Source organism: Phocoena sinus, chromosome 7 (assembly GCF_008692025.1).
Source record: "Phocoena sinus isolate mPhoSin1 chromosome 7, mPhoSin1.pri, whole genome shotgun sequence".
In the NCBI taxonomy this organism is placed as follows: Eukaryota; Metazoa; Chordata; class Mammalia; order Artiodactyla; family Phocoenidae; genus Phocoena; species Phocoena sinus.
The window spans coordinates 8,401,579-8,415,695 of NC_045769.1; the positions used below are offsets into that span (position 1 = coordinate 8,401,579).

General features: G+C 46.5%; 1 protein-coding gene across 10 annotated transcripts in view; it reads right to left on the reverse strand.

Annotated features, from left to right (window-relative positions):
* The window catches only part of ARMC9 (armadillo repeat containing 9), a 138,594-nt gene that overhangs the window by 81,369 nt on the left and 43,108 nt on the right, over positions 1–14,117 (reverse strand). For all 10 annotated transcript variants that reach the window (XM_032637400.1, XM_032637398.1, XM_032637403.1 and 7 more), the window contains exons 11-14: positions 11,804–11,915; positions 8,448–8,540; positions 2,777–2,867; positions 788–911 (exon numbers count right to left, since the gene is read on the reverse strand). In XM_032637400.1, coding sequence (XP_032493291.1) covers positions 788–911; positions 2,777–2,867; positions 8,448–8,540; positions 11,804–11,915 — 420 coding nt within the window. The remainder of the gene's footprint in view (positions 1–787; positions 912–2,776; positions 2,868–8,447; positions 8,541–11,803; positions 11,916–14,117) is intronic.

The window sequence follows — 14,117 nt, forward strand, 5'->3', positions numbered from 1 at the left end:
ACCTGGGGCGAGAGGGATAAGCATGAAAAGTGACTGCAAATAGGCATGAAGTTTCTTTCTGTGGTGATGGAAATGTTCTAAAATTAGACTGTGGTGATGGTTGTACAACTCGGTGAATGTACCCAAAATCATTGAATTGTACACTTAAAAGGGGTAAATTTTGTGGTATGTAAAATACACCTTAATAATGCTGCCAATTTAGAAAAAAAAAAAAGCTCTGGGAGGACGTCAGATCTGCTTCAAGAAGAGGTGTCTGAGTTTTAAATCTCGAATGTGGAGCACTCCCAAGTCAGGACCAGGTCCAGGCTGAGACTACAGCGCAGGCGGCTGAGATGGGTGACCAGGAACCAGGAGGCTCCACCCCTGACTTCCACAAAGCGACCTACCCACCCCCCGACTGTGACTGCACATCTACACGTGCCTCCCCCACAGTGAACTGTGGGCACTTGCAGGTGGAGGCTCTCGCGGGGTGCATTCACGTGCTTATCTCCAAACCTTGCACGTGGCCTGAGACACAATCTAGCATCTAGCACCTGGTCAGCACGAGATAATGGTCATTAGGAGAATATACCAGTGCTTTAAAGTGTAGGAGCAGGATGGTTTAGTGGATCCGAGGTACGCTTTCCAGCTCTTCTTCAGAAAGTCACCCAACCTCTTCTAAGCATTCACTGAAAAACATCACCTGCATCTTGGATTGTCACTGGGACCAAATAAGCACAAAACAGTGGCTAAGAAACCCCCAAGTTGATGTCACAGGCGCCACCATGACCTACTGCACGGTCAGCACCTGAGGCTGAACTTCTGCAAGGCCCCGAGGACGTTCTCCCGGGTGATGACGTCCTTGTCTTCCTCCTTCAGCCTCTCTTCCAGCATCCGCAGCACCTTTGTGCTCTGGGCAAGGTAGCGGCGACCTAATAATATAACCAGAGATGAACAAGGGAGAGAATTTATCTTGTGTTAAGTTCATGCTCCAAAACCACTTTCTATGAAAACTTTGCATATAACACACGTAGAGTTTGGGTAATTTTATGTTCTAGAAAACTTATTAAAGCATTTCAACTGCAAGTTGGTTTTACTCAATCAACTATCTAATGAATGGAAAACCACTTTTCCTGTCATCTAAACATGATTCATCACCGTGTTCTTGTGCTGAGCACTGTCTTTTATCTACCTAAAATCTTTTTTTTTTTAAGATTTTTTTTGATGTGGACCATTTTTTGTTTTTAAAGCCTTTATTGAATTTGTTACTATACTGCTTCTGTTCTATGTTTTAGATTTTTGGCCGTGAGGCATGTGGGATCTTAGCTCCCCAACCAGGGATTGAACCCACACCCCCTGCACTGGAAGGCAAAGTCCCAACCACTGGACCGCCAGGGAAGTCCCTACCCAAAATCTTGAACCCAAAAGTCAGATCACAAGGAAAAAGGGGGTGATGAATCTGTGTGTTATGAACCTCTTAGTCTTAACAATAGAGGCAGCCCAGTAGTGCTTTCTGGACACACCCATGGCCTGGAGAAGAAGTTAGGAACCATACCTGGGACCCCATCACTAGCCTGTTGTGAACTTGTATCTTGATACAGATGACATTAATCTCAGACATAAAGTTCAACCATATTATATGAATGGTCTTCGGCACATACCCTGGCTTATCATAAAATGTTTGTTAAATGGCTGGAACAACAAACAAATGAATGAAAAGACTTCTGGAGTGTCATACAGTCACAATTTAAAACTCCCATTATTCGTGTTAAAAAGAGCTCAAACAAAGTAGAATTTATGGGAGGTAATGGCATTTTGTAAAATCATTTTGAATTAAATTATGGTGGCATGTTATTTTGGGAATTTTCAAATCCTCTTGATTTAAAAGGATTAGTGTTTTGAAAGACATGGTATAGTGCTTACTGGGATCACTTTATTTCACCAACCTTATTTGGCCTTAAGTAGAAAATGATAAAAAATGCATTACCTGCTATCTTGAGAGCAATCTAAAAAGTACTACGTTACAATACCAGAAAGTTTACAAAATAAAACCAAAGGCTAACAAAATAAACTCCCAAACCATCAAAATCTGCTCTGACGTAAGTTACAGCAATATGACAACAACTAAGTTTTTCAAAAGACCTTAGATGCATTAAACAGTAATAAACTGAGGAATCACATGTCACTGCTAAGAAACTTGGGGAAGAATGTGTTTTCACAGGGAAAAACACATCCACAAGACCTAGCTCTTCTCTTTGAAGGTATCAATGGAAAACAAAATGTTGCCTGCCGTATCAGTAAGCAAAGGATGTTGCAGCCATCAAGCCACTGCAGCCACTCTGGACGGTGAGCCCTGAGGAAGCTCAGGATGGAGACCAACGGGCTGCCCGCTGCCAAGCCCTCAGCCCCTGCAGCCACCCCCAGCGGTGCACCCTGAAGAGGTTCAGGATGGGAAAGCACAGGATATGGCCCTAGATCGCCGAGGTGCCTGTCAAAGGAATGATTTCAGTGAGCCCAGACTCTTGCATCATCCCGTGCACAGAAAAGTGCTGAATTCCTTAACTTGAGATGTCTGGTTTTCTTTAACGACAGTAAGCTTTTGATGCTCTGTCTACCTCAGCTTTGCTGCAAAAACTCTTTTATACCCTGGCTCCCCCCTTGCCTCTTCAGAGCAGTCCCTCTGAGCTAGGTAAGACGCTGCATCCGGGCTTAAGTCTTCAGTTTTGTCCGCCAAAGAAAACATAATTCTCAGCTTTTCATCGTTTTCCCCTCAGTCGGCGAGGAGCTGCCGTCTCACCTTCTGCCAGGGATGCGAAAGCGTTGACGAGCCTGGCCGCATACTGCCGCACCACCTCGCTCTCTGAGTGCAGCAGCTGCAGCACGCTCCTCTACGGGAGAAAAAAATAAACAGTTAAAAAAATATAATCAAAAGAGGGAAAGCAATGAAGTGAGAGAAAAGCGAGAGGGAAGCGTATGCCTCCTCTGCAGGTCTGCTGTCCTCTTCCTCTGAGTGAACTTATTAGAGGCGATTCGGTCTTGATTTCCAACTGACTTTTTTTCTGAGAGTTGGCAAAAAAAATATGTTTCTCAGTCTTCCAAATTTAGAAGAATCAATTATTCGAAGCACTCAGAATGGTGACCGGCACCGAGTAAGCAACACTACTTGCTATTACTGTGGCTGACGTCTTTCCAGGTAGAACAATTGATCCAACACTCGTCTAACTGCGCTCCCTCCAAAACCACCATAAAACTACAGTAAATGAAGGAGACAAATCTTCAAGGGCAGAGAGGACAGCACAAGAAACTATAACAACACAATCTTGGAATCATGAATGCAGGATGGTAACAAACTTAGCAGACCCGAGAACGCCAAGCGGGCAATGAGGAATCACCCAGCTTACGTCACGCAGTCCTCAGAAGTCTCAAGAACTGGGGGGAAATCAAGAAGAAGGAATGAAAGCTGTGGAGGCAGCAGCTAGGTCCCCCCCGCACTGCTCCTGCACAGCTGTCCTCCCGTGCACCTCCCATCACACATCTGGGAGCGCTCTCTTTTGAGAGACACAAAAGGTCTCTGGACGGAGGACAGCAGGCACAGGGGAGCAGGGCTGCCACACCAAAATGGAGCAGGAGTGGTGCCTAAAAGCAGGATAAATGCTCGACAGAGAGCCACCCCCATCCTCTTCCCCTACCTGGCTCTCGGAACACTGCCAACCAGACTGTTACCTTCTAGGCAGATTAGAAGACACTTCCTGGAGGAGAATGACCAGCCCTGGAAACAGGGAAAGAACTAAAGCTCCTGAAATCAGAGGTTCCCAACAGATGGCCCACCAGGGTCACCCTCAGTGGAGCTCTATGCCTACAGGCCTGACCCTCACCTTCAGAACGGCCAGTCAGCTTTTCAGTCCCTCCACTCTAAACATTAGGAGATAACCAAGGTCTACCAGGAACTCAAGGAAAGTTTCTAACGTGGAAAATAAGGCCAAAACAAATGGGGCAGGGGAGAGAAGCAACTTGGAGGAAATGAGACTGTGCAGGGAGAAGAAAACTAAAAATAGACAAAAATTTGTCATTAATATCCTCAGAGAGATAACTGTATCCATGAAACAACAGAATGCTACAAAAAAACACAAAAAAGGGAAATGAAAAACTCTACAGGAGGGTTGGAAAATAAAGATGAGGAAATCTCCCAGAAAGTGGAACAAAATGAAAAACATGGAAAATATGAGAAAAAAGATAATTAGAGAACCAGTTCAAGAGGCCCAACATTCAGAAAGAATGAACAGAGAAAACAAGAGAGGAAATCATCAACAAAACAACTCAAGAAAAGTTCCCAAAACTAAAGTTGTCAGATTGAAAGGGGTCACAAAGTGCCCAAAACAGTGAATCAAACACACATCATGAAAGGCATCAATGGAAAATTCATTAACACTGGTGAAAAAGAAAAGATTCAACACGTTTCTAGAGAGAAAAAAACAGGCCACATACAAAGGGTCAGGAATTAGAATGGCTTGGGACTTTTCAACAGCAACACTGGAACCTAAAAGACAATGAAGCAATATCTTCAAAATTCTGAAGGATAATTATTTACAGCCCAGAGTTCTATACAAAGAATAACGATATTTTCAGACATACACAGTCTTGAAAAATATACTTCCCATCCATCCTTTTTCTAGAAGCTATTAACTAAAGGCTTCACCAAGAAGACAATACAGAATATTGGAAACAGAGATCCAATTCAGGAAAGGGCTGCAAGGAATCAACATACGTTTGGTGAAAAGAGATTTCTGGAAGTCAGCTGTGCCCCAGATGTGGAGGGCCACCAGTACAGGCTGAATGACTGACTCAGGAGAGTGACATACCAAAGGCTGTCATCCCCAAGATGCCTATTGCCACTGTACCATATTCATTTAGGTAAAATTTTTATTGAAATATAACATCCATACAGAATATTGCCCAGATCATGAGTGTGCCGCTTGACGACACGTGGGTAACCGGTAGTCAAATCAAGAAACAGAACATTGGGCTTCCCTGGTGGTGCAGTGGTTGAGAGTCCGCCTGCCGATGCAGTGGACACGGGTTCGTGCCCCGGCCCAGGAAGATCCCACATGCCGCGGAGCGGCTGGGCCCGTGAGCCATGGCCGCTGAGCCTGCGCGTCCGGAGCCTGTGCTCCGCAACCGGAGAGGCCACAGCAGTGAGAGGCCCGCGTACAGCAAAAAAAAAAGAAACAGATCATTACCAAAGCCCCAGACACCCTTCCGGAGTCCCTTTCCAAATCAAGGGCAATATCTCTCCTGGCTTCTTATATCGTAGGTTAGTATTGTCCGTTTTTAAATTTTTTAATAAGTAAAGTCATGTAGTATGTATTCTTTTATGTCTGACTCTTTCATTCAGTATTATGTCTGTGAGAGTCATCTGTGTTGTATGCTGTGTGCTCCTTCCCATTGCTCAATACATCTCATTTTACAAATATATCCCAGTTGATTTATCCGTTCTACTCTTGACGGGACATTTGGGTTATAGCCAGTGTTTTGATTCTTATAAATAGCGCTGCTATGAGCATTCTTACACATCTTTTAGTTGAACGTATGGACACATTTCTGTTGGGGTTATACTTAGGAGTGGTTTTGCTAGGACACAGACTATGCAGTTTTAGCAAATACGGCCAGGGATCCAAAGTAGTGCACCATGTAACATATTTTCAAATAGAGTGCAAACTACCTGGGTAAGGCGAGCCCAGACTCATCCACACTTGGATACCCCTGCCCTTGTTCTGATGAAGCTCCAGCTCCCCCATTCACACCCTGCTGTGTGGATCAGCTGTGGAAAGTCTTTTCATCCCCACAGAAGTGTTCTCATGTGATCAGCTCCTGAGAACTAGAAGTAGACGAGCGAGGCAAGCTTAAAAACCCAAATTACAGAGCGGCTCACCATTCCCCTTGGCCATACATATTGCTGCTGGATAACCAGGACCTGGCCTACCTTTCAGCCCTGCCAGAGGCCCTGTGCTTCCTGGGACTCTCTCCTGACTCTGATTACCAATGTCCCCAGAGGGGACCATTAAGAGCCCAGCGAAGCTACGTCTGATTATAATCCAGCAATGTTATTCATGTCATCTCCCCCAGGTGCCTTCATCTAACGTGGGAACAGTACCCTTCCCGTGCAGAGCAAGGTCTGTGCTTGCCACTCAGCAAACCCCAAATCAAACACTATATTGTTCAGGGTACACATGCAAATGAGGACACTACAAAGAAAAGCAAGGAACTGATTGAGACAAAAGCGAGGGTGTGCGCACTCATGTTCAATGCAGCGTTATTTACAACAGCCAAACGGTAGAGGTAACTCAAGTGTCTGTTGATCAATGGATAAACAAAACGTGGGAGATATATATATATCTATATATATCTCCCAATTTATTTTGGTGTCATGGTGACACGGCACCCATATTTCCCAAGGAGTTCTCCTGTTCTGCAGACTCTCTGACATCTTAAGGTAACTCCAGCTCATTCCTTATTAAAAAAAATAAATAAGCGATAGCAATTAAAAATAACGACCTGAGGAAGATATGACACCTTCAGTGGCTATCAAGATTTCGGCATTTTGACAAATATCATATATCACAAAACCTAAGACACCTTTCATCAGAGGACATATTATTTTTTTTATATATAACCAAGAAAGAAAAAAGCACTGCAAGGTAAACTGTAACAGGCCGTCGGCTATTAGATACACCCCAGTTTCGGAAATGCTAAAATGGGGGGAGAAATTACTTCTTAGATTCAATGAAATATCACAGTTCAGAAAGAATCAGTATTGAATCCACTCTTTGAATCTGAGTTCGTTCAGTCATGACAGTGTATTCTTCAGCTGCTCCGTGTCTTATAGGCTGGTTTCCGTGCCATTGCAAATACCAACAGAAAAGAAAAGGAAAAGAAAATAAGAATTTGAGGGACTTATTTTTCATACTTAACTGTTTCATGGGAACAATATGATCGTGTACAAAGAAGAAACTCAAAACCCTTAAATGCTGTCGCCTGTGCACACAACAGATTACGCGCAACAAGCTTTCTCCAGGGCTGTTTCATCAGCGATTCCGAGAGGTATTGATACTGCACTCAGGGCACACACTGTGAAGCCTAACAGTAGGGAGATGAAGTTTTTAGGGCATTTTGGATGAAACTGAAATAATGAGATGCAGTATCTTCTCTGCATAGGGCATGTTCAAGCTGTCGATCCTCCTTCGGTAGGAGGCCAGGTGCTGAGAACCCTGGGGAAGAGGGATGAGGAGGCGGGAGGAGGACTCCTCCGAGCTGGGCCCTGGGTTAAGTTCTTCCCACACGCGACCGCATGCAGCCATCCCAACGACCTCACGAGGCAGGTGATGGCCCCTTCTTGGTGGTGGAAATCTCCCTGAGACTGAGAAATTTGCTTAAGGGTGTCTGGCCAATAGCCGGTGGGGCAGAGATTTGAAACCAGTTTATCTCCCTCTAAACCCCATACTTTTCCCACTGCACCATTAGACCTATCTGGTCCAAAGCTATATACAAAAAGTGTTGAAGACACTTTTTTTTTTTTCGGTACGCGGGCCTCTCACTGCTGTGGCCTTTCCCGTTGCGGAGCACAGGCTCCGGACGTGCGGGCTCAGCGGCCACGGCTCACGGGCCCAGCCGCTCCACGGGACATGGGATCTTCCCGGACCGGGGCACGAACCCATGTCCCCTGCATCGGCAGGCGGACTCTCAACCACTGCGCCACCAGGGAAGCCCAAGACACTTTTTAAGTCAGGCCCAGATGAAAACAACTTGAATCTGCTTACCTGCCTTGCCCCTTGTAAGTCATGCTGAGTTTTCAGGACTCATGGTAAGCAGTGGGGTGAGGGAAAGAGCAGGGAATTTGAGAAAAGGAAAAATGGCAGGAAAGGGCTCCGGAGTTGAATCAAGCAGTACTAGCTTGTTTAGGACTCTGCATTAGAAGTGAAAAGTGGGCCAGTGTCAAGAGTGGACAGCAGATTTTGGAAGCTAACAGAAGCCCCAGGCTGACATACAGTCACTACGATGAAGATATGCATAGAAGGGCTTCCCTGGTGGCGCAGTGGTTGAGAGTCTGCCTGCCAATGCAGGGGACACGGGTTCGAGCCCGGTCTGGGAAGATCCCACATGCCGCGGAGCAGCTGGGCCCGTGAGCCACGGCTGCTGAGCCTGCGCGTCTGGAGCCTGTGCTCCGCAACAGGAGGGGCCGCGGTGGTGAGAGGCCCGCGCACCGCGATGAGGAGTGGCCCCCGCTTGCCACAACTGGGGAAAGCCCTCACACAGAAACGAAGACCCAACACAGCCATAAATAAATAAATAAATATTTAAAAAAAAAAAAAAAAAAAAAAAAAAAGATATGCATAGAAATGGAAGCCTCCTCCTTCTAAGATCCTTCCCAGAAATGCAGGCCCTGGCTGGGCGCTGGCCCCTCTCTCACCCACCTGGCTATGGCTGTGACAGTCCAAGAGGTCGTTGCTGATGTAGGCCTGCAGAACGGTCTCCCTCTGCTCTCCAGGGTGCGATGTGGTCAAGCGCTAGAATGAAGAAAAACAAGGGCAACAGGACCCAAGTGTCGATGTGGAGGAAACTGTTCCCGCAGCTGGCAGCACCAGTAACTATGCATTTCACCAAACAAGGTGAGTAATACCCAGCCGGGTGGCCAACCAGCCAACAAGTCAGCTAACAAAAAATTACCACGTACTTCTGAATGGGCGATGCAGGAGTCAGCTTACACATGTAACCTCCAGAGCAGTGAAGGATTGTATTGGACTGGACTGTAAGGAGCAGATAAGAGACAGCACACCAATGTCTGGAGAGGGCTTTTTTTTTTTTTTTTTTTGCCGTAAGTGGCTCAAGAGTTGGTACCCGAAGGACGAGCAGACTATTGGGCAGCACGGGGGGATGTGAGCGCAGTGGGGGCTGGGGACGTGTGGTCCAGCTGAGGGGGGTGTGAAAACACAGGGTGCCTTTGCGTGGTGCCCGACGGGGGGGCCGTGAATGAGCACCAGGCGCACAGAGCAGACCCATCCCACAGGGGCTGGTGCAGCAGCACTGCGGATACTGTGTGTGTGTGTGCGTGCGCGTGTGTGGCACCCCTGGCACTGCCCTCCTTGCATACGGTCCTCTCTTCCCCCAGGGCCTCCCTCCTTGGCCGCAGCGGGTCCCACCTCTCCGGGACACCGGCCTCTCAGGACCTCCACCTCTGGGTTCCGGACAGTCTGCTGCTCTTCCCGCCTTCTCACCCACGGGCTTTACACGGTCACAGGGGCTGCCGCCCTTCTGGTGAGTTCGGAGGCTACTGCTGGGCTGGGGTGGAGGGGTGAGGGGCTGGAGGGGTCTCAGACAGAATTACAAGGATCTCTTTATTTTTCCTGCTTGCTCTATGACATTCATTCATTAAAGGAACATCCTGTCTCGCCAAGAGGCTTAATAGTATGGACCGATAGCAAGTGTCCGGCGGATAATCGAAGAAAGGGAGGCTGGTAACTGGAGCAGCGGCAAACCTCCGGGCAGGGACAGCCACTAGCGGCTACTCACGCCACCCCACCCACTCTAGTCAACAAAACCAGAGCAGACACACTGGCCCCAGGACTCCTCCTGCTGATCCTGGAGCGTCCTCAGAGTGCTCCTCCAGACCACATTCCCGGAAGCACTGCCAACCATCAGAGTGCAAGTGCTTTCCAGAGAGATGGGGAAATCACTCAGAGGCATTTGGACGTCAAGATAACCTGAAATTTGGGGATCCATGAAGGGGTTTGACGCTATTTCAAGGTGAATTAGAATAGATTGTTCAGTTAAAGAGTGAACCAGGGACTTTCCTGGTGGCCCAGGGGTTAAGAATCCGCCTGCCGATGCAGGGGACACGGGTTCGAGCCCTGGTCCGGGAAGATCCCACGTGTCGCAGAGCAACTAAGCCCGTGCGCCACAACTACTGAGCCTGTGTGCCACAACTACTGAGCCTGCACTCTAGAGCCACATGCCACAACTACTGAAGCCTGCGCGCCTAGAGCCCATGCTCTGCAGCAAGACAAGCCACTGCAATGGGAAGCCCGCGCACCGCAGCGAAGGGTAGCCCCCGCTTGCCACGACTAGAGAGAGCCCAATAAGTAAATAACCTGTACTCCAATAAGAAAAAAAAAAAAAAGAGTGAACCAGTGTTGACTTAGGCCAGCAGTTCTCAAAATGTAGTCTGGGGAAGGCTGGGGATCTAGAAGGGTTCCCCATACTACACTTGGAGAGTCCCTTCAGGGTAGTCTAGAAGGTCACAATTATTTTCATAATAATACTAAGGCATGTTTTGTCTTTTTAATGATCAACCTCTCAGAGGTCATATGAAGTGTGATAGATACTGTGACAAACTGAATGTAGAGGCAGAGATGAGAATCCAGCTGCCCTCCATTAAGCCAGACATTAAAGAAATTTATAAAAGTGTAAAACAATGTCAGTCTTCTCACTAATTTTTTTTTTAGTTTGGAAACTAGTTATTTTTCATAAAAAATATGTTATGTTATGTCCTCAGTTTATTACTGTTCATCTTAAATGAATTAATAAATATATATTTTACGTTTTCTCAGCTTCAACTTCTAATACTGTGAAATTTTGGTAGATAAAATTTACATAAACAAGGGCTCTCCTGGTGGCACAGTGGTTGAGAGTCCACCTGCCGATGCAGGGGACACGGGTTCGTGCCCCGGTCCGGGAAGATCCCACATGCCGCAGAGCGGCTGGGCCCGTGAGCCATGGCCGCTGAGCCTGCGAGTCCGGAGCCTGTGCTCCGCAACGGGAGAGGCCACAGCAGTGAGAGGCCCACGTACCGCAAAAAAAAAAAAAAAAAATTTACATAAACAAAAGCTCTTTGGGTTCCTCAGTAATTTTTGACAGTGTCAAGAGATCTGGGACCAGAAAGCTTGAGAACCACTGCCTTAACTGTGATCAATCTGAAAATTGGCGAGAAAAGCAACCATTTATTTATTTAAACGAAGGCTTTTTTTCTTTTTTCTTTTTTTCTGGCTGCGTGCGTGGCTTGCGGGATCTTAGTTCCCTGACCAGGGATGGAACCTGTGCCCCTTGCAGGGGAAGCATGGAGTCCTAACCACTGGACCACCAGGGAATTCTCAGAAAAGCAACTATTTAGATTACACTCTATTTTCCTTAAAGACTTGTTAATAAGTTTTCACCCTTGATGCCTGCTCGTGTGGCTGTGGGGGAATACCTAAATCCAGAGGTGTCTGCGGGGGTCAGTGTGAGCGGGACTCGTGCTCTAAAACACTGACACCACCAGCTGTGAGTCTGGCTCAGGGCCAGGGAAGGGCCAGATGCCAGGACGTCTCCGGGGCCTTGAAACTACATGTACCAAATCATCATGTATCAAATCATCGAGTGAAGGCAATGGCGGCTGTGACGCCAACATAGGGGTTTTTTAAAAGAGACCACAGTGATCTTCAGAAGCTGCTTTTCATTTCCACTCTTGGTGTCAGCAGGAAGCATGAAGAAAGATTTTGAGAAGATGGGTTAAAAGATACAGGTAAGGCAGCCAGACAAGAAAACCAGCATGGTCTTTTTTTTTTTTTCTCGGTACCTGGGCCTCTCACTGTTGTGGCCTCTCCCATTGCGGAGCACAGGCTCCGGACGCGCAGGCTCAGCGGCCATGGCTCACGGGCCCAGCCGCTCCGCGGCACGTGGGATCTTCCCGGACTGGGACACGAACCCGTGTCCCCTGCATTGGCAGGCGGACTCTCAACCACTGCACCATCGGGGAAGCCCCTTTTTTTTTTAACTTCAAGAAAAAGGTACTTACCCAGCGCAGAGCCTGCAACAAGAAGGCTTTCAAGCGGTCACTCCCCCAAATCAAATCCTTCTTCAGTTTTTCATAATCCAAGGAGGGCAGTAATGGGACATCCTTCAATTTCCTACTCAGCAACACAAGTTCAAAGAGAAAGAACAGAGCAAAAGGGCATGTTCATCACACCTCCTGAGTATCATGACAGTCTCACCTAGAGCTGCTCTGACACACTGGACGGGCAGTGGCCCACTTGCTCTCTGTGCTCCTGGTGTTAACTCCAGGCCTTCACCAAGAGGGCTGGGTTCCAGGCCCCCCACCCCAGCTTCAACGGGCTCAGCTCTGTCTCTTCTGTTGCATGTACCAGGGTCTATATAACACTTTTCCTAAAACAAGGAGTCTCGGCCTAATGGGATTAGATACCAGCACATTCACAATAGGCCAGGGCTCCACACCATGGGGATGAAATCACCTTGGAGGCCTCATAGAATCTTGAGTTCTATTTAGAACCCTGAGCAAAGTTCAAAGCTTATTAGTTTCAGCAGGCTACCCTAGGGTCCTCCCTAAAAACCTGAAGCCACTGTCCCTCTCAAGCCTGACGGACTGGCTTGGGGGGATGTGAAGGACAGAACAGGGGTCAGAAAACAACCGTGAAGAGGAGGTGCACAGCCGACCCTCCCTCCGGGAGGTAGGAGGGTGTGGCCAGGAAGCGGCAGTGGGGATGTGCCAGTGAGACAGGTAGTAAGTAGGGCAATTTGCAAACCCTCCTCAGGAGGACTCCGAGTCAGACCTCAGGCGAAGGCAGGTTTCAGCTAAGAGAGACCGCTGTTCAGAGATCTACACGGTGCAGATGACCTAACACCTGCATCTGGCTGGCCAGAAACAAAAGGGACCACCTCAGATGCCTTGTCACTAAAACAAGTAGCTTCACATTTTGTTCTGTTGAATAGAAGAAGATTGGAGTGTATAGAAAAATTGAAAACTGAATGAGGTCTGTACTGTCTCCATGTTAACTTCCTCGTTTTGCTGTTGTACTACAGTCAGATAAGATGTCACCACCTTATCCGAGACACTGAGGGGACTCAGCTTCCTATGACTCTATCATTATTTCAAAATAAAAAAACTAAGAACAAAACAAAATACGATTCTTCTAATACTGTGCAGAGAATATTAATATTAAATGAGAATTCATGAAGAACTGAGTGAAAAGACTAAAGCTCTAGGGTTTCATTTGTTTTTAAGGGTGGAGTAAAAACTGAGCTAATACCTCTGGGAGGTAGGATTTGGGGTTCTCTAAATTTTCTTCTTCATGTTTCTATAGACTCAAATTTTCTATAATGAGCATGTATTACGTACATTATAGGAAAAAATTACATGCTGGTTTTTTTTTGGTTTTTTTTTTTTTGCCACGCCACGCAGCTTGCAGGATCTTAGTTCCCCGAGACCACGGATCGAACCCGTGCCCTCAGCAGTGAAAGCGCACAGTCCTAACCACTGGACCGCCAGGGTGTTCCCTTAAGGTTAGTTTTTAAAAGAAAAAATGAGATCCTCTTATAGGGCCTGGAAGAAAAAGCCAGAAAAGAGGGCATCGAATGGGGTCTCAGTTAACACTCCTGGGGAGGAGCGTCAGAGTCTTCTATTTAATATAGTAAATGGTAAACCTCTGTACATGGCACATTGATTATTTTTATTTTTTTCCAGAGGCAGATACTATTGTGAGTTTAAAAATTAATACAAATACTTAAAAAAATTCCAGTTATAAATAACTGGTCAGTATTCTTCAAAAGTGTCAAGGCCTCGAAAGACAAAGACCGAAGAATGATTTTCAAATTAAAGGAAACTAAGACATGACAAGACTAACGTGTGATCCTAGATTGAACCCCAGACCAGAGAAAGGACGTAATGGAACAACTGATAGAATGTGAATAAGCCCTGCAGACTAGAGGACAGTACTTTTTCAGCATTAATTTTCTGATTTTGATAACTGCACTGGGCTTGTGTAAAATATTAACACTGGGGAATCTGGGTGAAGGGTATACGGGAATTCTTTGTTCTATTTTTGCAACTCTGAAATTATTTCAAAATGAAAAAAAGTTTTAATTTAAAATGCAAACAGGCTCTTTCTCTAGACAAAAAAAGTTCCATTTGTAAAGCCAAGTTTGATAATGTTCCATAGCTGGGGAGCTTCTACTCAAAGGAGGAAAAACGGTCATGTATATTTAGGCCATATTTACTTGCCAATAATGGCAATATTACTAAGTTGCTCGGCTATCCCCCATTTCTGTGGCCCAGCCACTCTCCTACAGTCCATGAGGAAACTGAGGTACAGACA